The 26,584-nt window shown below is 46.4% G+C and overlaps 1 protein-coding gene across 1 annotated transcript; it reads left to right on the forward strand.

Annotated features, from left to right (window-relative positions):
- The first annotated feature begins 7,197 nt into the window (after positions 1–7,197).
- On the forward strand, positions 7,198–23,260 carry Cuzd1 (CUB and zona pellucida like domains 1). The gene is made up of 12 exons (XM_048336188.1): positions 7,198–7,310; positions 8,255–8,375; positions 10,198–10,306; positions 11,747–11,770; positions 12,914–13,064; positions 16,113–16,327; positions 18,072–18,222; positions 19,086–19,303; positions 19,751–19,923; positions 20,829–21,220; positions 22,201–22,469; positions 22,972–23,260. Exons 1-12 carry the CDS (start codon positions 7,198–7,200, stop codon positions 23,148–23,150), a joined length of 2,115 nt encoding a protein of 704 aa, XP_048192145.1. The 3' UTR covers positions 23,151–23,260.
- The last annotated feature ends 3,324 nt before the right edge of the window (positions 23,261–26,584 follow it).

Below are 26,584 nucleotides of genomic sequence, written 5' to 3' on the forward strand. Positions count from 1 at the left end.
AGGGGAGGGGTGAGCTGTCCATCAAGGGTGGAAGAGCCGGGGCGTCACAGCCCACAGAACCGCCTCGGGGTTATAACCAAAGACGCTTGTAGCAGCCGCGTGTTGTTGTTAGGCGCCGCCATCTTAGCCACACGTGGCCCCAAGACTGAGAAACAGGCGGGGCCAGCTAGTTGACTTCCAGGTGTGCCCCACATCAGGCCTCTAAGGAGGCCAGTTATTCTGCCACCTACAAGCTGAAGGGGAAGACATTCCTGAGCATGCTCAGTTAAGGTACCTACTCCTGACCAAGTTCAAGTTCCTAGCTCATGGTGAAAGACAAATGTTTGGCATACTTAGAACAAGACTGTGAGGTCTATGTTCAAAAGCTTAAAATGATGGGCAGAAACCTTTTGGGTCAGCTCTGCTTGTATCGTAGATAGCAGACAGGAATAGCTCTGGGCATGTTTAGCAGAGAGGGCATAGCCTATCAAGAAATTTGTCGGGGCCAATGTGAAAGCAAAGAAGGGCTCCACAATGTGGTTTTCTGAGCAGGGCTCCCAACCCATTTCTTTCCTCTAACTCACTTCCGCTGGCCTCCCAAATCACTACTCACAGATGCTCAACACAGAACGCAGAAAGAAGGTGGCTCCAGATACAAAGGCGATCCCTTTATTTTTCTGGATATGGACATGCTACCAAAACCTGCGATTTGAGTCTCAGTTAACTAAATGTGTTTACTGGACAGCTCCTGGGTGCGCAAAGTCTTTTTCTAAGTAAAATCGATGCAGCTCTCTGGTTGGGCCTTATTCATTGTGTCTGCTTTTACAGACTTCAAGAGCGTTTTTGCTCATTCTGGTGGAGGGGCCAAAGCCATATTCTCACCACAGAGGGAGATCCTTTGTTTTTGTTTGGCAGATGTGGGGCATGAACTCTGGGCCTGGGCACTGTCCCTGAGCTCTTCAGCTCAAGGCTCGCGCTCTACCACTTGAGCCACAGCTCCACTTCTGGTTTTCTGGTGGTTAATTGGAGATACGAGTCTCACGGCCTTTCCTGGCCGGGCTGGCTTTGAACTGCAAGCCTTAGATCTCAGCCTCCTGAGTTCTTAGGATTACAGGCATGAGCCACTGGCACCCTGTTGAGGGGCATCCTTGGAACCCCAGTTTCCAGGCCGCAGTCACCCCACAGACTGGCCCACATTCCTGCTGATCCAGCCCAGCCCCAGGCCCTGAAGCCTTGGTCCTCTCCCACTTTGTAGCCCCTCTGTAGCAACCAAAAAAAAACACTCAGGATTTTGGCTAATCTCTTTCTGTCGCCATATAATAAACTGCATCTAGAAGTTGATTGTCATTTCTCAGTAGAATCCACCAGGCCTTGTCTTACATATGGGGGACAAGGCCACACTCCCCACCTTCACTCAGGTAAGCCCTTTGACCCACAAGCTCTTACCCACACGTGTCCTCTTTGTGCTTCTGGAGAAGAGCAGAGGTTTAAGTCGGTAAGGCTACCTTCTTTATGATATAGATGAACTACAGGGCAACTTATTCCACCCGCAAGTGATTAGTCCCCTCCATTGAAGAAAATCGCACTACTGACAACCATGCTGTGATTGTTGTAAAGGGAATCCTCTCTCCTGTGAAGTTGCTGCTAGAAAGTCAGTCACACAGCTGTTGTGTTCTCACACAGATCTATGTCGGGCTGGAATTGATAAGTTTCCCTGGAGGCCAGTGGGAAACATTTGCCAGATGATTTTGACAGGTTAAAAGTGTGAAGGACAGCTAGTCCTCAAAGCTGCCCAGCCATTTGGCCAGATAGAGAGGCCATGTTTTCATGCTTACTGTGTATCGGGAAAGGGAGAGAAAAGAAGTGTAGGAAGAGAGGGTGCGAGGCAGGTGCTTTATTCCAGGCAGATTGAAGCATCATTCAGGCAGGCCAAAGATAATTTGACTCAGAGTGGAATGATGGTCATACTTTATAATTAAGTTTCCGACCCACATAGTTGTCACCGTCATCATCGCCACCACCACCACCACCATCATCATCACCACCACCATCATCACCATTATCGCCTTGGTCAGCAGCTGCACACATTCTCCAGCGGTGGTGCTTGTTTATATTATATCCCACTCGACAAAAGTGTCCTCTGACCAGATATGGCCTCAAGGTTTTCTAAGATAGCCTCGAGGTTACAAGAATATGATTTACCAACTGAATGCTTGTCCCTGGGAAGTGTAGGCCCAAAGCCCTCTAGGAGCTATGGCGGGGAGCCTGACTTATACCACTTTCCCTTCCGAGGGGGAGAGGATTGGGTGGGCGTTTCCTGTGTGCCTGGAGTGTGGTAGGTACTTCCTGTTGAGAACATTATGAATAGCCTCACACTAGGCAGTCCCCCTTGGTAACTCCATTTTACAGACCGGAACACTGAAGGGTGCCATTTTTGCTCTTCGTGCTTCTGTTTTCCTATCTGTCATGGAGGCTTTATTTAGCTTTGGTGCCCTGACTATTTCCTTGCAACTCAGAATATTCTTAAGACATATTGGAGGTAGTCAGATCATTGAGTTAGATTCTAACGACTTGTATAAAATATCTTTAATGAAATAATAAAGACCAAATCCGCTCTGAGAGGAGCTTAGGTGCATTGTCACCACAATGACAAGGTTGAGGTTTGAGTAATTTTCCATACCATAGGCCAACACCTACTGGGTTCTAGGTCCTTGTGATTTTTAGGAATCCACAGTTCCTGCCTTTCTGGAACTCATGAACACCTTGGGAAAGGTAACCTTTTGATACATAAACCCTCCGAGAATTAAATAGAGCAACTAAGTAATGATGGGAATACAGGGAAACTGGGAGAGGGTTTGGCAAATCTAGCTTCTTAATGGTGACCAACCTCATTAAGGCCACGTCCCTCTGACTGTTGCTGATTCAATAGGAAGGAATTAAAAAACTTGGAAAAAATAAAGCCTTTCTGAGAGAGATCATGGGAGACATACAAAACTCACAATCAGAGCATAGGATTCAGTGAGTTTTGGTATGTTCCTGTACTCAACATCTAGTCAATAAGGTGGAACACAAATTGGAATTTCTTAGGGCAAACATACAGATTTTCATATAGCTATAGCAACATGTATGAATTCATAAGAAAAGCAGTGGGGAGAGACAGGAATCAGTGACGATTTTACAGAGACGGTGACATTAAAGCTTCACAAGGTTAGAATTTCAGTAGACAAAGAGGAGAACCTGGGAAAGCCATCTAACGGGCTCAGAAGCATGAAAATGCATGCGGTGCATAGAAAGGCAGAAGGAGACGACGAGCTAGAAAGAGGAGTTAAGTTTAGTTAGGATGACATCTTAGATGTGAAATTTGATGAGGCACTCATTCTCAGATTTGGACAAAGTTTTGGGGTTGGTTGACAGTGCTGTGACCACTAAACAGTATATATTTTTAAAATTCACATATAGAGTCTTGTACTTCTGGGATTATGTACTTTCCTTATTCTAAGGACAAAAAAAAAAAAACAACCCCATGGACATTGCATATGAAACAAATGGAGAGAAGGTCTACTAGCTGGGGATTGGGGGATCCAAGGAATGCCTTGTTGGGGAGTTTTCTGGGTTTTATTTTTGCTTCACACTACTAGATCTGAAGCTCAAGATTCTTGTAGCCTGGAAACATTGAGGGGGGTCAGGCAAAAATATCCAACAAAATCATATTCTGTCTAACAAAAGGACCGGGAAATGGACAACCTAGCAACACAGAAAACTTTTAGACAATATCTGTAGTAGTCCATCCAGCTACTTTTATCCTACCATCAAAGATTGAGTAGAGAGCTTGCACTTCCACTCTTAAAACTGTAAAGAGCCAGGCATTGATGCTGTAATTCTAGCTACTCAGGAGGCTAAAATCTGAGGATTGCAATTCAAAGCCAGCCCAGACAAGGAAGGCCATAAAACTATTAGCTCCAATTAACCACTGGAAAACCGGAAGTGGCACTGTGGCTCAAGTGGTAGAGCCACTAGCATTGAGCTGAAGAGCTCAGGGACAGCGCCCAGACCCAGAATTCAAGCCCCACGATCAAATCAAAACAAAACTATAAAGAGGTATTAAATTAGATCACCCCCCCACTCCTTTCCAGGGTAGTGTTCGAGAAGGGTGAATAGAGCAGAGAATCAACCCTGGATGGTTGACTCTGTAGTGTCCTTGGTTACCCCACGGGGATTCTAGACATCCGATCTGACCCTATGGTAATGAGCTACTCCTCCACTTACCTTGGGGTGGGGGTGACATCATAGAAGGCCTGGCCAGAAATTGCAACTTGAATTATCTCCCTATGGTAACAAGGCCACTGCACTGCAGAGTCTACAGAAAGCAAAGCATAAGGAGATTTTCCTGAAAGCTCTGTAAGAACTTGGTTGAACTCCTGGAGGTAAAACTCATGAAGGTGTACTGCCTCTGCTCTCCCACAAAACAAAATTGGGTCTCCAGGACTTTTAAACTCTCAAGCTAGTCTTCATCCAGCCTCTGGCACTAATTGCCATTTAGCTTCCCTGGAAGAATACCAACAGTTGTTGGCTCTGGTCGTAGCCTCTGCTGCTGAGACTCAGTGATTCTCTCTCTCTCTCTCTCTTTTTTTTTCCATCTTCTGTCCCGTTTTGCTGGTGGCTGTTTGCTCTGATTCCATTTCTCTCGTTGACTTAAGGACTGTTGGTTTTCTGTTTGTTCAGCTTCTCTTCTTGCTGTGAGCCTAAGAGGGACAACTCGAAAGCTTTTTTCCACATTGGAGAAGAAACAAAGACCTTGTGCTTGAAGTTCTGCATCTCTGGTAGTGGCTGCACTGGAATGCGGTTATTTCTAAGGCTACTATGGAGCTGAAGGGTAAACAAGGGTACAGGGCCACAAAACTTGCTGCGTGCCCGAGCCCTGGCTGTCTTTCTTGAAGAAACTCTTCCTAGGATGCTGCTGAGTTCCAAAGTTCTGAAAAGGTCTGATTCTGATTTTTTTTTTGGGGGGGGTAGATTTTTCATTGTTTTTTTGGAGAGGATTTTCTGACTATTCTGTACTAGTTCTGTTGTTATCTCTTCTGGTGTTCTCAATTAGGTTTTGACCAGAACATCCAGGGAAAAAACTAACAACTGAAGAAAGAAAAAAACTGTGATAATTAAAAGAATTCCTTCATGTAATTGAGTTGGCTTTCCTGGGTTCAAATGCCTTGAAATCATGGAACCCAGCTAGAATTGGCATACTTCCAAGCAGCTTTTGAATTATTCATTCTAGCCACAAAGTATAATCTGGTGCCAAATGAATCTGTATTTGAATTCTCTTAAATGGTTCGGTATTATTTCATCATGTGACTAAAGTACTAAGTCTAAGGATGATTGACATCTAAAGTATTGAAGTGTTTTTAGATATTAGCTTCACCATATCACTGCAATTTTGTTTTACAAAAAAAAAAACACTTGAATTTGCTTTTAATGAGCAGTCAAGCCTTGTTTTTTTGAAGGGCAAAAATACCTGAAAAAGGAAGACTGAGAATTATAGGCCTTAAGGCAGTATTTGGGAATTCCTATTTCTACTGGTGCTAAAATATGTGAGCAGAGAATGGAATTTAGAACTCCATGAAACAGGGATGTTGTCTGAAGAGCTGATGTCACACAGCCTGACCGGAAAGATGCTACAGTATCTAGGGGCTGTCCCTTCCTCCAGCTCGGTGGGAAGACTGAGCTTGTAAAACTGAGTTCGTCATCCTTGGATCTTAACGAATAAGATTTTGTGTCTCAAAGGCTTGAGACATATAATTATTATTTTTAAACCCCCAGCCTTCATCTAGCAATGAAGACTGAGAAGGAAGTGAGTACGTTTTGGTAGTCAGATTGTTTCTTTCCTCACCAGTTTCTTTTCTCCCTATTGAGTCAGAGAGCTAAAGAAATTGACTCTTCCAAATTGGATTTCCTAGGAATACTTAAGGCTTAGAAAGAAAATGGGCAGTTTTGAGTAGAAGAATGAAAAACTACTTTTTCCTGAAAAAATAATTCCTTTAAAAAAATAATTCCTTTAAAAAAATAAAACGGAGGGGCTGGGGATATGGCCTAGTGGCAAGGAGTGCTTGCCTCATATACATGAAGCCCTGGGTTCAATTCTCCAGCACCACATATACAGAAAATGGCCAGAAGTGGCACTGTGGCTCAAGTGGCAGAGTGCTAGCCTTGAACAAAAAGAAGCCAGGGACAGTGCTCAGGCCCTGAGTCCAAGCCCCAGGACTGACAAAAAACAAACAAACAAACAAGCAAACAAAAACCAAACATAACAAAAAAATGAAACAGATTTGCTGATTCCCATTTTCTTGGGACAATAACATTTTGAATCAGTCATTTCCATAGGAGACTTCAGAGACTGATGATGTATGCAGCAAGGGACAATTCTGAATGTGGGCATAGTCCAGGAGGCCCCGGCATCTGGAAGTTAAGCCACTGCCTCTAGTGAAGGCCTGTTTGTTATTTAAGTGTGCATCACCACCTGTGACAGGTAAAAATTCCTTCTACTATCTGCCCCATCTCATCTCTGCATTTCTTTCTTTCTTTCTTTCTCTTTCTTTCTTTCTTTCTTTCTTTCTTTCTTTCTTTCTTTCTTTCTTTCTTTCTCTCTTTCTTTCTTTCTTTCTTTCTTTCTTTCTTTCTTTCTTTCTTTCTTTCTTTCTTTCTTTCTTTCTTTCTTTCTTTCTTTCTTTCTTTCTTTCTTTCTTTCTTTCTTTCTTTCTGTTTTCTGGTTCTGGGGCTTGAACTCTGGGCCTGGGTGCTATACCTGAGCCTCTTTGTGCTAGAGGCCAGCTCTCTGCCACTTGAGCCACCGTGCCAATTCTGCCTTTTTTTCCGAGTAGTTTATTGGAGATAAGCGTCTCATGGACCTTTCTTCTTGGGCTGGCTTTGAACCACCATCCTCAGATCTCAGTCTCCTGAGTTAACTAGGATAATAGGCATGAGCCACGGGTAGCTGGCTTGAGAATTTTTTTTTTTTTTACCTAAAAATAAACCCTCTTGCCCCTCCTGGGCCGATGCAGCCCTTTTTGGGAAGAGTGTCTATGCTTTACCTGTCTGAGGATCCTTGTTTGGGCTCCATTGGTCCCCTGTGAGGAAGCTTGTGGAGGAAGCCTGCTAACGGCTGTGTGGGGCGGGAGGCCACCTTTCCAGTTGAATGTTCTTCTCTGCCCAGGTATGACCAAGACTATGGACCTCCGGATGATAATGACTCTTATCATCGGTGGTGGGATCCTGGCAGCCATGCTGTTGCTGATAAGCGTTATTTTCTGCCTTTACATCAAAGTATCCAAGACAATCAAGTGAGTCACATGGGCAAGAGTGCAATGAAGCCTCTTCAGGTGGGAACCCGGGGCTCTTGATTGGCTCAGGTTCATTCCTGACCCGAGTGGCTACACCACGGGTGAGGCTACACCACAGGCTGCTGTGGGAAGCCGAGGAAGGCTGGTGCCGAATCTGGGAGGGTTTTTATTTCTGTCCTTGTAGTTTGGGGTTGGAATTTTCTCAGCCTGCATGCCACGTAGATCAACATTGCTTTGCTGTCACCCAAACTCACTGGGTCTCAGGTGCTTGGCGTCCCCTTACCGGAACCCATCCTGTTCCCCTGCTGTAGACTGACCCATCTGTGGGGGAAGCTGTGGGAATGAGTTCCGCCTCCTTTTCACGCAGGGCAGCCGTGACCTTTCACCCCAGTCACTTCCTCATTCATTACCAGTGGCTTTGGGAACAGGGAGGTAGACCAGTAGGACAGAGGCTCCGCCCAGGACAGGTGGCCAGGGGTTGTAGGTCAGATGCTTGAGCGGGTGGAGAAAAGCCTTCACTGGATGTCCGTGGCAGTGGTGTCGTGGGTGTAGGAAGTCAGATGGTGGGTGGAGCCCAGAGCCAGGGCACAGGGACGTGCAGCCTATTTCCCATCATTCCACTCTCTGAGGCTGGGCAGTGACCAGCTGCGTGGTCCCAGCTTGCAACTCATGCTCCCTTATTTTATAATCTAATTTTACATGCCTAGTGCGTAAAAAGAAAAAGGAAATGCTGAGAGAGGAAGTTGGCAGAGAGCAGACGGCTTGACTCTAAGGCCGATGCCGCACCGAATGGCCCAGTGTTAGCTTTGATAAATAGAAGAAACACACTGAGAAGAAACGAATTGTAAGCTCCTGCGTGCTCTCTCTCTCTCTCCCTCTCTCTCTCTCTGTCTTGTCTTAAGATATGCAGAGGAATTCGGTGTGATACCTCTCTCCTGTGTCAGTTCAGCCAAAATCAGCCAGTCCAGGATGTTCCCGGCCACCTTCATCTCCACGAACTCTCCTTGCCACCCATCTCCTTACCAAGCCATCCAGTGCTGTGATAAGTACAGCGCCTACGGGGGCGTGAGCGGAGGGCAGCCTTACCTTTGCCACTCTAACGAGGGAATTTGACATGGGAGTAGAGGGCAGAAAAAATTTAAGAGCACCATTTCCTTTGTAGAACAACGTTTTCTTACTCCACTCCGTTTCTATGGTGTCTAATTTATGCAACTTACTATGTACTTCGGATGTGCCGCGTTGAAAGTTGGCCTCTCTGCGTCAGTATGCCTCTTCGTTTCATATACTCCTTATTTAAGCATATGTATTTCCTGCTATGAGGTTCAAGAAAACAGTCATGTCATATTTTACATACAAGAAGGAGAGGGAGAACGCTGCTAATGCTTTTCTAATGCCAGAGAAGTATAAATGGATCAATGGATCTCAGGGCTTTTCTAGTTTCCTTGCAGCTAGATGTCCAGAACTGGAGCTGTGTGTGTGTGTGTGTGTGTGTGTGTGTGTGTGTGTGTGTGTGTGTGTGACTCTTCTGAGAATCTGGTTGCTCTCGATCCAGCTTGTCTAATGACCTGAGGGGACACAGTATGAACAGCTAAACCCTGCACTTCGGGGTTCAGTTGTCTAACTTGTATAGTGTTGGGGGCCCTGCTCAGGGGTCTAAGGGGGTCATAGAGAACACTAGAGACTCCTCCTGCCTGCTTCTTCAGTGTGTTCAGGAGCTGGTGAGCTCCTGGAGTTCCTTTCAGACTGACCAGTGCTGACTGAGCCATCAGCCTCTTCAGTTGTCACAGGAACCTTGAACCCAAGGCCCAGGTTCCCTGATCATTGCATGGAATGTGCCTCTCTGACACATCTGCTCTTCCTATCTAGCCTGCTCTTGGAGCCCATTTCTAAGCACAAATGTCTCAGCTCTGTCGCAGATACCTGTGGGTGGCATAGATGCCCATAAGTAACAACAGCAATTCATCAGTAACCACAGCGGGAACACAACTGTAGGAAACAAGTGTGTGGCCTCTCACTTATGGCGTCCTCAGTGCTGTGGCGTTGTTTTGAAGGAGGGCCATCCGATGGCTGACGTTAATCCCGGGCAGAGCTCTGGCTGTCTGCGAGTCCTTAGGACATTAGTGATGGAAGGTCTAGCGCGGGGCAGGGGGTGTGTGAGGGATCACCTCCGGGTGGGATGGCGGTTCCCGGGACTGCACCCCCGCCCCGGCGAGCCTTGAAGAAGCCAAGTCGGATCTGCATCTGCTCGGGAGTCACGTGAGGTCGCGTGGCCGGGTCCCTTCACAGTGGTGGCATTGCCTACGTCTCTTGCCTGACTTCGATTTTCTTTTGTTGAGATTCTCAGCAAGTTTCCAACAAATGGAGTCCATGTAAGACAACTCCGGCCGAGCTTGGCGTGGGGGGGGGGGGGCTTGTGGCAACCTGGGTGTCAGGGAACATGAAGCACGTGTGACAAGGGATCTCCAGGCCCCCTCCGGGCAGAGAGGGAGACAGAACTCATGGAGAGCTTTAGAGCCCACAGATTTGGGCTTTCATGTGGAGAGGTCCATTGGCTTGTAGCAAGGATGACTCAGAGAGAGGAGGTCTGCCTACCCCATAGCAGCCCACAATTCGTAGCCAGGAGCCTGAAGCTCACCTTTCTCCTGCCTGGCTCCCCCACCCCGCCCCTCCTCACGGTCTTCTCTTCTACCAGGCTCCCACCCAGAGGGGACCACAAAGTTCTCCACTCTGGGGTGATGAGAGATTGTGGAAGGTAGGAGATCCTGGTGGCAGTGTGAGAGAGGGGTTCAGAGACAAAGCCAATGGTGAGGAGTACGTGGCTACATCTCACAGTAAGCAGCCCTTTAGCGAGGAGAAGGCGTGTGCTCTCCGTAACTGTCACTTCCAGATACCAGGTCCTTGCCTCTGTGACTACCCAGACAAGAGCCCAACCGAGCAGAACAGGGGCCTTCCCGGTGTGCCAGCTCGGCACGAGCAATGCTTCCTGGCGTCCTGGGGTCTGCCTTGCCTCTGTAGTATTAGGCACCGGGCCTTATCTGGCCAGAGGACCGACTAGGAATGGATCCCTGGGACACAAAGACCGTGCCTCCCTAGGAAGCCTGCCTCATGGGGCCCTTGAAGGGGCCTAGCAGGGTGGAGGTGATCAGAGAGGTGGCAGCTTCGGAGACAGATGACAGACACACCCACTCACATGTCCACAGAGATGCTGACCGGCTCTTTTACACATTTGTCAAGCAGGAGAATCCTCACCGAAAGGGTCCACGTGACCCTAGAATACAATTTCTTTCTCAGGTGACCTTCCCTCCTTTCCTCAGTCTCTCTTCCGCTCCCGGCACCTCCCCCCCACACCCCTCCATTCTTCACTCACATCCAGCTGTGGCTTCGCTATGTGCAAGGCATTGTTTTCCTCTCTGTCGTCTTTGCTCGGATTTCTACTTCCCAAGATGCCTTTTCTCATCCTTCATGCTGTCTCCTCCCTCACCCAAGGCAACCCCTCCGTCCAATCTTCCAGCTCTACACATGAAAACACCCCTCTCAGGTTTGAATGCTACATGATTTGTTTGCTTGTTGTCTTCGTCCCCACTTAGGATAAAAGCGCCCCCCCCCAGCCCCCAGGGCAGGGTCTGTGTTGTCTCCTGGGTAGTCTGGATTCCCAGGCGGGTGAGAGCACTCTAAGAGCGATGGATCTCTGCTGAACAAATGGATGGGAGAGTTCAGCTCCCTCCTTACAAGCGCTTCCTCTTTGTAGCCTGACCTTGGGCACTGGGCTGTCCCCGAGGCCTGAGGGACTCTGATCCACCTGTTTCTGCTGGTGCAGGCCGACTTACCAGAAGGTCCTCGGGGTCCCTTACCTAGCCTTTCTTCCTCATCATCTGGCCCCCCTTTCCCCTTCAAGCTCAGCCCTCCCCCCCCACCCCCTTGCAGGCATCTGAGAGGCTCAGGTGGGCACGGAGTTTACCCAGATGCCCCACGACCTCCCTACTTGCTGAGCTTCAGCTCCCTGGGCTTCAGTCCTGGGTGGGGAGGAGCAGTGACACCCTCAGGGGTCAGCACCACCCATTTCATGGTGGGCACAGAGAGGCCAAGACTCAGTGCGTGCTGTGCCTGGGGAGGAGCTCAGCGAGGCCCACCTCCAGTCCTTCCCCGAGGGAGTGGGGAGAGGGAGGACTCCCTGCCGTGGGGAGAGGGAGGACTCCCTGCGGGGGGAGTGCTGCCAGTGACACAGCCGCACAGCTGCCCTCTTCTCACGGTCTTCTACCCCTTGTGTGGCCAACCTGACACATTTCCCTAGGGGTGGCCAGGAAGCTGATGAAACCCGTCGTTATGAAACCCAGGGAAGTATAAAAGGTGAAGACACTCAAGGTTTGCCTCCTCCAAAATGGAACACTTCAGAAGCCTTGTCCTTTGGGTTTTGGTAATTTCCCCCTGTTTGGCAGCGCTGAATTCAACTAAGGCAGAAGGTAAGAAAACAGAACCCAAGCAGAGAAGACCTCCCTTCACCAAGCTTCTCTGAGCAATTTCCATGGCTTCCTGGCTTACAGTTGGCCCAGAAAAGAGAACAATTTACTCTACTGCTCTTGGTAGGATTTGGGTTTAGTGCTAATATTTTTTTCAGGCATATTTGACAGGGTTATGTTGAAATAGAAAGGACATACTGAATTTTACTGGGTAATTACATTACTAAGACTTTATCTTTGCAAAGAATCATAAAGGTGTAGAAAATATTTGTAGAAGTATATGCATATGTACATAATTTAAAATCATCCAACAACAAATTTCCATTATTGGCTTCGCTAGGGAAAATCTGCGCAAAAGAACATTCTTCAGCAAGGTTTAAAAAGTAATGTTTATTTGTTAGAAAGGATTTGTTAGAAAGACTCCTACATTAAGTGGGAAAATTAAAATTTTTACAGTATGAAAATACTTTTGTTTAAAATGTATTCATGGCACTATTTTTGCAATCTGGATGAAGATGAGGAGGAAGAATTTGGAAACATTAATTCTGTGTAGACACGATTTCAGAATTCTATTTTTCTTTCTTGTCTTTGAGTTTTGATATTTTCCAAATAAGCATATGAATAGTTATTGTCAGGTAAACATAAGTAGGAGACTATTATATATTTATATAATACATATTTATACATAATATAGACATTATATAATATATATATCTATATCCATTCAGCCACAAATATATTAAATATAATAAATACATATTTATTCAGCTGCAAATGAAAAAGAAAACAAAAGCTCTGTCTATTTTTCTCCATACTGTCATTTGACCCGAGGGCCCTACACTTGCTAGGCAAGTACTCTACAACTTGAGCCTTGCTCCATGGGCTGTAGCTGGACTTTTTGATCACTAGATCTTCTCTGGAAAAGCGAGTGTGTGTGTATGTGTGTGTGTGTGTGTGTGTGTACTGTATATAGTGAAATCATTCTAAGAAGGTAAAAGCCTGTTGCTCGTGGCTTGCTTTGGAATGGGTGAGCACCAATTAACTGCAACTTTGGTGTATATTATGCGTACATGCTAGAGACCTAGACACTGCTGGAGGAGGCCAGTACTGCCAACTTTCCTCAGTGCCGACTGTGGTCTCTACCAGGCAGATCAAGTTGCAAGGCTAATCTGGGAGGGAGCAACGTAGGAGAGTCCCACAAGGCCCTGATCCTGCAACTCAGTGACAATGAGAACTGCATCTGGACAATACAGAGACCAGAAAACAAGAACATCAGGATCATCTTTTCCCACGTCCGGTGAGTAGAGGCTTCAGCGTTTTAGGAGGATGCTTGACTTGCGGCCACATCAGAGGGTGGTGGGGTGGAGTCTCTGTGGAAAGAATTCTGATACTCCTGGGGGTTGTCATCCTGATGATGATGATGATGATGATGATGATGATGATGATGATGTAGGACAGTTTCTGATCATGTTTATGATGACAATGATAAGATGGCTGATGGTTTCTGAAATGACTATGGTGGTGATGGTGGTGGTGGTAACGAAGATAACGGTGATGGTAGTTAGGATAAAGATGATGATGACAACTGATGGTAATGATAGTGATGAAGATGGTTGCTGGCAACTGATGACAACAGTCATGGTGGTGATGTTGGCTGATAGTCGCGGATGATGATGACAGTGATGGTGATGATGGTAGTGATGATGGCGAGGAAGATGCCTACAGGCTCGCCGAGGTCCTGTGTGGTCACTGCTAGGGTTCACAGATGGGGAGGTTGAAAACTTGTGCGATTGCCTAAGTAGTTGTCGGGATCTGATGGATCCCTATGTCGGGGGGTTCCGGACCCCCTTCTACCCCAATCTTCCGGGGGAGAATGTACCGGGCCTCTGAGGATCCTTTCCTCTTCATTTCCCGGGGAAATGCCTGAACCATTACCAGACTGCTCTAAGCTGGAGTGGGATGCCGAAGTCCCCTTCATTGCCAGCCCCTACTGACGCAGAAAGAAGACTTCAGGGAAACACCGCGATGGTGGGACGCGTCTCAGCCCCCAGAGGGTGGGCCAGAGAAATTTATTACGATGACAAAGGCGGAAGGGGAAGGACTTGGGGTGGGTGACTGATTGGCTGACTGGGCTGCCCCTCAAGTGATCATGGGACTTCCTTTGTGGGCTGGACAACCCTATCATGGTGGCATGCACGTGTTTGCCCCTCAGGGGCCGGGGGGGGGGGGCTTCTTTTCCGGTTGAGGCCAGAAGGTGGGAGTGGCTCCCTCCCACACTGTCCCAGGGCTGGGGGAAGGGCAGCGTCTTGCTCTTGGCGCCCTTCCTCCATCAAGGCCAAAACAGTCCCTAAAAGTAGTAAGTGCAATGACCACGGTTAGTATCCAGCTTCTCCAGATGCACAGTCTAGGCCTGAAAAGTACAATTTGGTGTGCAATAGAACCATCAAGAGGGCTTCCAAAGGCCTGGATTCACCAGTGGTATTGCATATAATAGATTAGTCTCTGGGGATAAGAAACAGGTTTCTCTACAGTCAGCAGTATTTCTAATGTCGACTTTTATTTTGAAATAAGTATATATTCATGGTGATTTTTTACAGACTCTGATATGAAGCCAAGCTGAGGTTTAGTGGTTAGTGGAGCTCTGTGGAGCCTCTGGGCCTCATGAGAGCAGCCCCTACTTTGTCCTCTGAACAACACTAGACAGCAGTCACAGTTCATCTGTTGATAAGAAAGCCCAGAGAAGCTGGGCACTGGGAGCTCATGCATGGAATCCCAGCTACTCAGGAGGCTAAGATCTGAGGATCACAGTTCGAAACCAGTCCAGGCGAAAATGTCATGAAACTCTGATCTCTAACTACCAAGGAAAAAGAACTCTGGAAGTGGAACTGTGGCTCACATGGTAGAGGGCTAGCCTTGAGCACAAAAGCTCAGAGACAGAACTCAGGTCCTGAGTTTATATCCCAGGACCAGCACACACACACACACACACACACACACACACACACACACACACGAGAAAAGTCACTCAATGGGAGTAAGCTCACAACTGGTAAGTGTGCAGGGAGTAGAGCAAGGAGAATGGAAGCCCTGACCCCAAAGTCCCTATGTTCGATCCCCTCCACCTGATGATTCTTACGTTGTTGCCATCCCGGGCACCTGGGGTGCTCACTAAGGCACACATGGAGTGTTTCACCCCCCAGGGGCTCCAGATGGGTGCCTGGGAATTTGCACAGGAAACTGAAGTGCTGTTGGTCCGGGGACCACATTTGGAGAGCCCTGCTCCTCTAGTATCATAGTTGGGGTGACATTTGGAGAGCCCTGCTCCTCTAGTATCATAGTTGGGGTGACATTTGGAGAGCCCTGCTCCTCTAGTATCATAGTTGGGGTGATCCACAATGGAATGAAGACGATGATTTACAATGCTGACTCACGACGAAATTCAGATTTCCTAGGATGGTAGAATTCGAGAAGCACATCATTTTCATTAGGTAAGGAGAGGGAACGAAGGTGTGGGAAGAACAAAGTTGGTTGAGGCTCAGATTCCGTGCTTGGATATTGGATACGGTCTGAGAGCCAGGCTGGTGGGGATCGTTTCATGTGGAGATAAAAGCTCGCACAAGAGTAAAGAGCGTGCCATGATATGCCCATTTTCTAGAAGAGAAAACTAAGGTCAAGCAAGGTTACGTTGCTGGTGAAAATGTACACAGCAGATAAGTGGCCAAGGTGAACGCAGAACTCTATTTCTCTAAGCCATGGGTATACATCCTCTGGCATTGGGGGGAGATATCGTCAGAAGGGGCAGAAACAGGAAACCCTGGGTATCCATGTTCAACACACCGTGGGCCTGTCCTTCAGAATGAAGAAGTGGGAATATGGGGAAGGAAAGGGCCAGTATGGAGAAGCTACGGTGAGCTTTCCTTTGAGAGAGGCGGCCATGGGAGATGAGACGAGTTGCTTCTGAACAGCCTTTGATTCAAGCGTCAGTGAGGAGCCGTTGTAAATTAGAAGTTCAGATACAGAACGGTCAGCGGGGTGCACTGTGGGGAACAGGGGTGGCAGATACGTGTGAAGGAACGGCGCCCTGGCTCCTCCGCCCCTCTTCATCACTGACTGAATAGCAGGTGTGGACGTCAGTGCGTCTTTCTGAGCCCATGAAGGTTACGGACTGACACTGAAGACGGTGGGGTCGGCGGTCCTTGGAGAGGTCAAAAGGGAAGCTGATGCTCACCACTTGACGCTTATTTGTGTGTGTGTGTGTGTGTGTGTGTGTGCATGCTGATATGAGCTCTGTGAAACCCACTTTCCTGGTGGTTCTTATCCAGCCACGAGTGTGTTCCGTCCACAGGCTGGATCCAGAAGGAACGTGTGAAAATGAGAGCATTAAAGTCTTTGATGGGAACTCTACCGCGGACCCTCTGCTGGGTCAGGTCTGCAGCAAGAAAGACTTTGTTCCTGTCTTTGAATCCTCATCCAATTCGTTGACAGTGCAAATAGTCACTGATGCAGCAGCAATCCCGAGAACTGTCTTTATTTTCTACTACTTCTTCGATTCTGGCACGGGTAAGTTGTCGTTGACATATCCTCTTGCACGCCTCCTGCGAACACAGGTTGTGCGCACGCCGGCCTGGGTGATTCTGGTATGGAGTTTGAGTGTGTTCAGTCAGAGATCTCTCTGCTTGAGAGAGGGGCAGTTTTCGACTGTGAGTGTGCACAAATCACAGTCATGGGCCTCACCGGTGACATTCCGATTTCTTTGTTCTGGCAGAGACCATGAATTCTCTGGTGAACGTTCTGAAGCAGCCCAGGAATTTTCCTTCCTAACAAGCTCCCTGTGAGGCAGGCGGTTGACACATTATGACTACAGGTTGAAGGATGCTATGTTTGAGCTCCAAGCAGAAACTCTGTGGTCAGCCTGTTTACTAGGAACCCTGAGACCTTTTGCAAGGCCAAGATGACTAAATAGAGGGTTAGTGCCATTGGATATTGTTTTTTATTTATTTATTTATTTATTTTTTGGCCAGTCCTGGGCCTTGGACTCAGGGCCTGAGCACTGTCCCTGGCTTCTCTTTGCTCAAGGCTAGCACTCTGCCACTTGAGCCACAGCGCCAGTTCTGGCCATTTTCTATATATATGGTGCTGGGGAATCGAACCCAGGGCTTCATGTATTCGAGGCAAGCGCTCTTGCCACTAGGCCATATTCCCAGCCCCAGCCATCGGATATTGTATTCCTTGCATGTCAGACCCAGGCATTGGAGACAATCTGCTCTCCTGAGTAGAAACAGTAGCTAGTTCCCAACCCGCGCTGAACATTGTATTCTCATTTAACCTCTAATAATGTCAGCCATTAGGGTCTTTAAGGTGGCATGCTTCATCAGGTTTGGATTGGGCGGTTAGACTTTCATGGTGATCCGTTTCCAGGGTGGTTCTGACAGGCTTAGGGTTCAGGTACTGAGGAAAGCCGGCCTGCTTTCCCCCATCAGATGTTACACCACTCTGCATTACCTGTGCCTCCATCAATTCCACTGGACCTGTCATGAACTTGAGTGAGCGGTTCACGAGGAAGGCGTCACTCTGGTTTTCTTTCCGAGGTCAGAAGTGATCTCAACACTACTACTTCTGAAGCCACTGAGTTCTTGATGCCACTCGACCTCTGAAATGAAGCACTTGGGCTCTCCGAATGTATACCCAGGCCGCCTTTCCACGCCTGCCGTCTATCACCTACCCGAATCGCCTCCTTCATTCAGCCTATTTAAACCATTTTATATTTTTGTACAAAAAGCCTTTGGTATTGCTCCTCTGTGCTTGATTTTCCCCATTGCTTGAGTCTGTACTCATGGATGTACCAAGATGTGTGTCTGAAGGTTCTATCTGAGCTTCGCTTTGCACAAAGGCACGACTGGAGGGAGTGGAGGAAGTAATAGCAAAGAACTCTCTGCTGGAGCCAGAAGCCCTGCACTGACCCGGGAAGAAAAGCCAGACTGAAACAGCAGGTCCCGTTCCAGGGGGCAGCGCGGCTGGACAGCGAGGGCGAAGCTGAGCAAGGAGGAGCCTCCAGTCCTGGTCTGGGGAGTTGACCTTTTCCTCTATGGCTCCGAAGTGAAGGGTCCACACCTGGGACAGACCACAGGCGGCCGCATCTCTCCCTGTCCTGTACTAAGGGCCGAAAGTCACATAATAAGGATGAAGTTCAGTATGCTACCCAGGGTCGAATGAGAGGGGCAAACACAGGTCCCAGGTAACATCAGTGAAATTGCAAGAAATCTCTCTTTTGATTCCGGGTCTCGGTCACCTCTGTCTTTTGCAGCTATTCCCGATTGTGGTGGATACCTGGACGCGTTGGAAGGATCCTTTACGAGCCCTAATTACCCGAAGCCACACCCGGAACTGGCTTATTGTGTATGGCATATACAAGTAGAGAAAGGATACAGGATAAAATTAAGCTTCAAAGAGATTTTGTAAGTACCATGACCCACTTCTTTTGGGGAAAAAAAGTGCAGTGAACTCATGCGGCAGTTGGGAGACCTAACTTGAGAAAAAGAAATAGCCACAGGTGACCTCCATGTGTGAGTACTTTCCGAAGAATTGATGCAGCAAGGAAAACATTTAGCAATGCTCTGTAAGTTGACTATTTTCTTAAAGGCTTAGCTAGGAGCTAGTGACTCACGCCTGTCACACTAGCTCCTCAGGAGGCTGAGATGAGAGGAATGAGGGTTTTTTTGTTTGTTTGTTTTGTTTTGTTGCCAGTCCTGGGGCTTGGACTCAGGGCCTGAGCACTGTCCCTGGCTTCTTTTTGCTCAAGGCTAGCACTCTGCCACTTGAGCCACAGCACCACTTCCGGCTTTTTCTGTGTATGTGGTGCTGACTGAGGAATCGAACCCAGGGCTTCATGCATGTTAGGCGAGCATCCTACCACTAAACCACATTCCCAGCCCCAGAGGATTGAGTTTTGAATCCCGCCTCAGCAGAAAAGTCCACAAGACTCCATCGACAATTAAGCAACAAAATGCTGGACTGGAGATGTGGCTCAAGGGGTAGAGCACCAGCAGGTTATAAGCAAAACACACACACACACACACACACACACACACACACACACACACAAACAAAAAACGTGAAAGCAAGAGGCCCTGATGTTAAGCCCTAATTCCAAAAGTTTGCAAATCCCCCAAAATTTTGAGGTCCCACTCAGGACTAAAAATGCCTTAGGCTTGTCATCCTCAACCTGACAAGACATTGAAAGGAAAAACCCTCATGGGGTGACAGAAACATAGAACTGAATTGGCTGGAAAACCTTTTATACAGAGACCTTTATTTGTAGCCTAGAAGTCGATGACGACTGCAGATTTGATTTTGTCGCCGTCTACGACGGCCCTTCCACCAACTCGGGCCTGATTGAACAAGTCTGCGGCCGCCGGACACCCACCTTCGAATCTTCCTCGGACTCCTTGACCGTTGTGTTATCTACAGACTATGCCAATTCTTACCGGGGCTTTTCTGCTTCCTACACTTCAGTTTACACTGAAAACATCAACACTAGTGAGTTACCCTTCATGTTTCTCGGCAAGTTGGAGCTTTCTGTACGTAGTAAACGTAGAAACTGCTCCTCAACAATTAGCCAGCCTGTGGCTATCCCCCGATTGTAAGTCTGTCACATATATTTGGGAGCATCGTGATAACTTGGGCCTTGAGAATTAGTCCTGCACATTGCTTAATGCATGAGAAAATGGGTGGCTGCACAACATAGGGACCACTTTTCTTAATGCCTTCTGCCAACACACAACTAAAGCAGTTGGATTTACGATTCTAATTTTAAACAAGGGAGCAACGAACATGGGAAACAAGGTATTAATTGCTTTTGAGCTAGGCTTCTAATGACCACATAGTGTAAGGAAGGTTTTCATATGCACAGGAAAATCTTTTACTATCCAGAATTATTAGCTTGCACAGTCACTCATTTCTTTCCCACTGTTGTTTTCCTGACAGCATCTTTAATTTGTACCTCTGACAAGATGAGAGTTATCATCAGCAAATCCTACCTAGAGTCCTTTAACTATAATGAGGATAACTTACAACTGAATGACCCAACTTGCCGACCGGAAGTGTCAAACGTGATAGAGTTTTCTGTCCCTCTCGATGGATGTGGTACGGTTAAAAAGGTACAGTGAGATTCTGCCACACACCAATGCCTAATTCACACACTTAATTGTCTTTGTGATTGCACGGTAAGTGTAGGGTAAGTGTAGGGTAGCTATTACTCCCCGTGGGTAAAGAACTCTGAAAACCCATTGGCTGTCCTGTGGGTTTACTAGTCTACCAGCAATGCTTGTGCAGAAAATGAGCACAATCCCATATTTAGTAAAAGTAGACCTGGTTTTTAAAGATCTTCTCTCCCTTCTAAAGATAAAAAGTAAAAGCATCTTTATTCTCAATAAAACTTTACTATAAGCCTGTAATTTGTTCTATACATTCTAGAAATCCTATTCAAGATCTTCACCTTCTCGGCCCATGCGTTCCTTTAGGACACACACAAGAATTTTCACTCAGGTCATTAAACAGCAATGTGATTTAAAAGAAGAGATATTATATGAGGCAGATTGATAACGACAAAGTAAATCTGCTTTCTGCAAAAAAAAAAAATGAGTACAGGGGCTTCATTACAGTAGGGAAGGAAGACCAGGAGCTTGTAGGCCCAACTTGTCTGCCTACATGTGGGAATGCCCCAGTTTGTCTCGGTAACTTAGCCCTTCTTATGGAGGGAATACACTCTAAGGGGTAAAGCCTGTACAGAGCTGGGAAATTGCATTCAAGATGGTCTTTTATGTAATGGAGACAAAAACTCTATCTAATTCCACCTTTAAATTTTTCTAATCTAAACTGCTTCTTTTATTTCACACGTCTTTCTTAACCCAGAACACTTCTTTAAAAAAATTAATACTTATAGTATTTGACATAAAAGCTATGGCTTCAGGATTTAGTTACGGCTCTACCTGGATTCTGCACATCTGTGCGCTAAAATTACTGCATTTAAAATACAAAATTTGAATTTCATCTGATTTTGTAGGCCGAAGACCATTCAATTACTTATACCAATATCATCACCTTTGTTGCGTCTCCAACTTCGGCAGTGATCACTCGTCAGAAACATCTCCAGATTATTGTGAAGTGCGAAATGGAATACAATTCTACTGTAGAGGTGATGTACATAACTGAAGATGATATAATACAATATCAAAATGCGCTGGGCAAATACAACATAAGCATGTCTCTCTTTGAGTCCAATTCATTTGAAAACCCCATTCTTGACTCTCCCTATTATGTGGATTTGAACCAAACGCTTTTCGTTCAAGTTGGTCTGCGTGCTTCAGATCCAAACTTGGTGGTGTTTCTGGATACCTGTAGAGCCTCTCCTACGTCCGACTTTGCATCTCCAAACTATGACTTAATCAAGAGTGGGTATGTATTGACGTCATGATGTCAGATCTTCCTTCTTACCAGTAATTATTTTAATAAGGTAATATACTTGTGTGTGTCTGTATATAAAATTTTCCTAATGCTGTTACCATGGAATTTTATTTAATTTATGTTGATTGTTTCATAAAATATAGTTACTATATGTTAGTTACAAATAATGTAAAACATTTGCACAGGCATACTCCATATACTCTAGGATTTTAAGTATATTTACAAAATATTTGATGGTAGAAAACAAATTTATTTTTGTCAAGGAGGCTCTATTTGTGTTTTTGATGTTTGTATATTTGGATGGCTTCCAATAGAAATCTGTAAGATTAATTAATGTGTATCATCTTTAGAAATAATATTATCTGGAAAATGTGTGTGACTTTTTTTTTTTTTTGCTGGTCCTGGGACTTGAACTCTGAGCTTAGGCCCTGTCCCTGAGCGTCTTTGTTCTCAAGGCTAATGCTCTACCACTTGAGCCACAGTGCCATTTCCAGCTTCTTCTGGATAGTTTATTGGAGATAAGAGTCTCATGGACTTTCTTGCCTGGGCTGGCTTTGCACCGCAATCCTTAGATCTCAGCGTCTTAAGTAGCTAGGATTACAGGCGTGAGCCGGCGGTGCCCCGCTTATAGCATTCTTAGAAGGACAAGTGTAAAGTTCCTCTTTGAAAGGAAAAGTTTACTTGCTTTTCCTTACAAGCGGATGGCTTTTTAACCAAGTCAGCCACCTTTATACATTAACAATAAACACGTAAGGAAAAAGTATTTGGTTATTAGTATGTAGGTATCGATTTTTGATTCGTTTATATGTAATTTCAGAGCTAGAAGGATCCTTCCCCAGGAATCTGTCCATAGTTTTAGTTCACTATAGTTTGAACTACAGATGCCTTTCGAGAGAAACTTCTGGATCCACAACTTAGACTTAGATTGGACTGTGTGCCTCTTCTGAATATGTCCATGCATTTTGTTCTAGATGTAGCCGCGACGAGACGTGTGAGGTGTATCCCTTATTTGGGCACTATGGGAGATTCCAGTTTAATGCCTTTAAATTCTTGCGAAGTCTGAGCTCTGTGTATCTGCAGTGTAAGGTTCTGATATGTGATGGCGATGATGCTCACTCTCGCTGCCACCAAGGCTGTGTCTCTAGAAAGAAGCGAGACGTTTCTCCATACAAGTGGAAGACCGATTCTGTCATAGGACCCATTCGTGTGAAAAGGGATCGAAGTGGAAGTGGAAATTCAGGTAACACAAAAGCGATTTCAGGAGCTAAGCACATCTCATGGTGTGGAACATGCCACTCGAGCCGAGTTCTTCTTGGTGTACAATGTAGAGAGTCAGGACAGAAGTTCTAACAGATAAGTGATGAATATTGGCCACACAGGATAAACGCTTATTTCCATTAGTTGATAACACGCACACCACACCTGGTATAAGCATAGGAGACACTGGTAAGACCATCATTCCTATGGCTCTTGAATAGAGGTATATTTCCCTCATTTCTACCAATTCCTTTTAGTTTCTTAACTCCTTATGGTATGCGTGCCACAACTAAACCAACCATCTGAAAGAAATAAAGTAAATATTAAATATAAGCTAATTCAAATGCTTGAGAATAATTCCACTTCAGTGTATTGCAACTGTGCATTAACTCATGCATAAGATTCATATGGTATGCAAAGATATTATAAATGTTTATAACATTGCATAACGCTAATATCTGCCCAAATTTTATATTTAATTACAGGGCTTCTGCATCAAGCCCCTGCAGAGGAAACTGCACACCAGCCTTTCAGTGGTCTGCACCTGTTTTCATTCGTGGTCCTTGCTCTGAATGTAGTGGTTGTGGCCACGATTACGCTGAGGCGTTTAGTGAATCAGCGCATGGACTACAAATACCAGAAGCTGCTGCAGCAGCAGTACTAACAGCTCCTTTTCTAAGAAGCCGCTTTACTCTACGGCCACAAAGGCTATGAATAAGCTAGGAAGAATGGTTAGCTCTCATCTTAGGAACTAAAAGCATTGCATGAATCAAAGACTTGGTCTTTTTTGTTACATAGAACATTTGAAACACATATCAGATGGAAAGAGAAAGGCTTTTCTTCTTTTAAGAAAAGTAGTCTTTGGCACCAGGTGTGTACTACGTGTCAATAATTCCCTCTAGATTGGAGGCCAAGGCAGTAGAATGGAGGCTAAAAAGTTAGCAAACTACCTAAAACACGGAAAGGCTGCGGCTCTAGCCTAAGTGGCGGGTGCTTGCCTACCGCGTGCGAATCGTTGCGACCCCACCCATTCTTTAAAGTTAGATGCGTTTATTATTTATATGCTCAATAAAGCATGCGGATAGAAAAATGTAAACAGTTTGTGGGAAATAGGCTACCTTCTGACACATCAAAAGCTGCCATCTGATACTGAAGTGTGAGAGCGTCTCCCCCATCCCGAGCCTCTCTGCTGACGAGCACTCTCGGTGAAGAGCACCGGAGCAGCTCAGAGAAGGGCTGTGGCGGGAAGCACCCGACTGCAAGAGGCTGCCGACCGTTGCTGGGTTCATGAAATGAAAACATTCCTCCCCTCCTTTACCATGAAGCAGAACAAAAACGATTAGACTCTAAGGTGATCTGAGTTTCTACCTGACGAAGGACGGAAGCTAATTACGTTAGATGACTAAGACACCTGTACCTCACCACCTAATGTGAATTGAAGCAGGTAACTGCTGGAGTGTCTATATCTATCTATAGTTATGTATATCTTCACCTATTTCTATAGTTACAGAGAGAGATATTTATCTCTATGTCTATTTCTATATAGAGACATATAGACCTAGCAAGTTAGATAGCTATAGATAGCTATTCATATTCTGTCTTCTCTCTCTCTCTCTCTCTCTCTCTGTTCCCCCCACCCCAGGGGGAGCTGATGAACTAGGACGAGGCTGCAGTGAATGGGCTTACACACCCGGATGGTTGTCTGGGGAGTCCTGGGGCTGGGCTGGCTATTCAGAGATGCCCTATTGAGGCATGGTGCTCAGACCTTTATAGACCTCTGTGGCCCAGTCACTGGACGTGTGGCCAGGAACTCTGACAAGAAAGCTGTTGAGCTGAGGGGCATTCCTAGGGAGCAGAGCCACCACCACCCCAGCAGCGAGTGAAGGACTGGCTCCACCCCAGGGGCTCTGGGGGTCGCCCCAGAGCACACACCATTTCACTTCTTGGAACAGCAATATTTTCAAAATATAAGGCAGTCTACCTCTGCCTGTGGCATTGAGACTTAACAAAACTTTTCAAAACGACTACACACAATTGCAGATGCCTGTATTCACAACTACTTGGAAGGCTGAACAGAGGATTGGAAGTTTGAGACCATTCTGGGTAAAACGTTCACAAGACTTCAGCTCAAATAATAAAATCTGGGCCGAGTGGCACAGACCTGTCATCCTAGCTAGGTAGGAAGCATAGCTCGGAGGATTACTGTTCAGGCTGGTCCAGGCATAAAGCCAGATCCTATCTCTCAAATAACCAGAGGTGAAAGGGCTGAAGGGAGAGTGGGAGTGGTAGGGTGCCTACCTCGCGAGTACCTAGCCTTGAGTTCACAGACGAGTTCTGCCAAAAAATAAAGACGACCGACAAAGGGGTGGGAAACAAAATACCAGGTATGCAAACTATAGGGGAGGAGCTGGAATTCCAGTCCCCCAGGTGGCTCCCACTGCTCTGATTAGGGTTTCCCCTCATTACTGCTAGGCAAGGACAAACGTCTTAGTTCTCCGTTGGGTTTGCTCCAACCATCGTGGAATGAGAGTGTTCCTCATACTTCCTGTGTAGGGGTGGATGTGTCGGTCCAGGCTCGCTGCCCGGTCTGTGCCCGGCTCAGGGATGCAGGTGAGGCCATCGATACACAGCCCAGACTTCACTCTGCCTTTGTCCTGGTGAGGCTAGGCGAGAGGGAAGGTGCACTAGGAGAAGGTAGGAAATTAGGTCCCCTAGTCATTTCTTCCTCGTTTGGGGTGAAAGCCAGGACCCCAGGGTTCCTGTGCTGGTGATGGAGGTGAGCCTTTTTTTTTTTGGTCATGTTAGATCACCCCTCTGCTGAGGAAGCCAGCCGGCTTTCCTTGGGCCTGGATTGGTTGGCACGGTTGGCCTTCCCTGACTGAACTCCGTGGGGCAGGGCAGACTCCCCAGCAACCACGCTGTCAAGTGTTCTTAAGAACTGCCAGACTGCTTTCAGGGAGGGCTGCCTCCTGGGTTCCGCCAGGAACTGATCTGGAAGTTTGTTTGGATTCATTTATTACGTGGTAGCTCCTCCATAACGAGCGCTTTCACACTGGGGATTTGGTAGAGGTCACGACATGGCAGATTGTGGTAGCTGGTTAGTTTCTACTTACTGGCCACCCATGGACATGCACAGCTAGTAAGCAGATGATCTTTTCAAAGCAGAGACTCCAGACGTACGCAATGATATGGAAAAACTCTGTTAACCCTTGGAAGCATCTGCATGAAATGGATGTCCAGTGCATGCGTCATTGTTTCATGTGCCTGGAGAGGGAGCTAGCTAGTCAGGGACAAATCAGTATCATTAGGTTAAGGACATCCCGTTCACCAGACCAGCCACTCCTCATCATCCATTTCGATGCATGCTTATACACAGAACTTCAGAGCAGTTATTGAGGAAGGGTATGCTTGTACTGAAATGGAGATGTTGTTCTTAGGACCTCAGGGTTAGCTGCCAGTCTCCGCCTTCCTCCTCCTCTCGCCCCTTAGTACTGTAGTCTCATCTCTGGCATGCTGATTATTAACAAAGACCACAATGACTTCTTGGAGATGGGGACTCACTTTAAATATTGCTACCGAATCTTTCGGCAAATGAAAACAACTGACTACGTTCAAGTCTCTCTCACTAGCACAGGCATCTTCCTGTCCAATTAATATGCTCCTTTTTGCAGAAGGCTGACAGAGCACACGGATCTGCCTTTGTTTGCTTTCCAGATTTCTTGTGAACTTTTCAGGTTTCCTGGCTACTTTGAGACCTGGACTTAGATATGACCAAGGGGACAGTGGGCTGCTCAGATAGCAAGCTCCTTCGTTCTCACCATGATTTTCAGCTTCTCAACGGCAAGCTGAGACCCAAACTCCAAAATGTCAGGCCCTCTGAAACAATGAAAGCTTGCTTTGATGAATCACTGGCATATGGACTCAACTGTCTTGTTCCTAGAGTTTAAAGAAAAATGAGCAGTGGCTTCCCAACAGACACTAAAGTTTATTATTATTTTATAAGACCCTTAGCAAGATCTGGAAATAAATTCTCATAACACCAGAAAGACAGAAAAACGTGCTCGCTTATTAGCATCTGGACAATAAGATAGCAACTTA

This window comes from Perognathus longimembris, chromosome 2, assembly GCF_023159225.1.
Source record: "Perognathus longimembris pacificus isolate PPM17 chromosome 2, ASM2315922v1, whole genome shotgun sequence".
In the NCBI taxonomy this organism is placed as follows: domain Eukaryota; kingdom Metazoa; phylum Chordata; class Mammalia; order Rodentia; family Heteromyidae; genus Perognathus; species Perognathus longimembris.

Excerpts from the sequence above, each read along its gene's own strand:
- Cuzd1 (XM_048336188.1), top strand. The coding sequence starts at position 7,198 with ATGGACCTCCGGATGATAATGACTCTTATCATCGGTGGTGGGATCCTG. Across the intron at positions 11,771-12,913 it reads GAATTCAACTAAGGCAGAAG|GCAGATCAAGTTGCAAGGCT; the intron begins GTAAGAAAACAG and ends GGTCTCTACCAG. Across the intron at positions 22,470-22,971 it reads AAGTGGAAGTGGAAATTCAG|GGCTTCTGCATCAAGCCCCT; the intron begins GTAACACAAAAG and ends ATTTAATTACAG.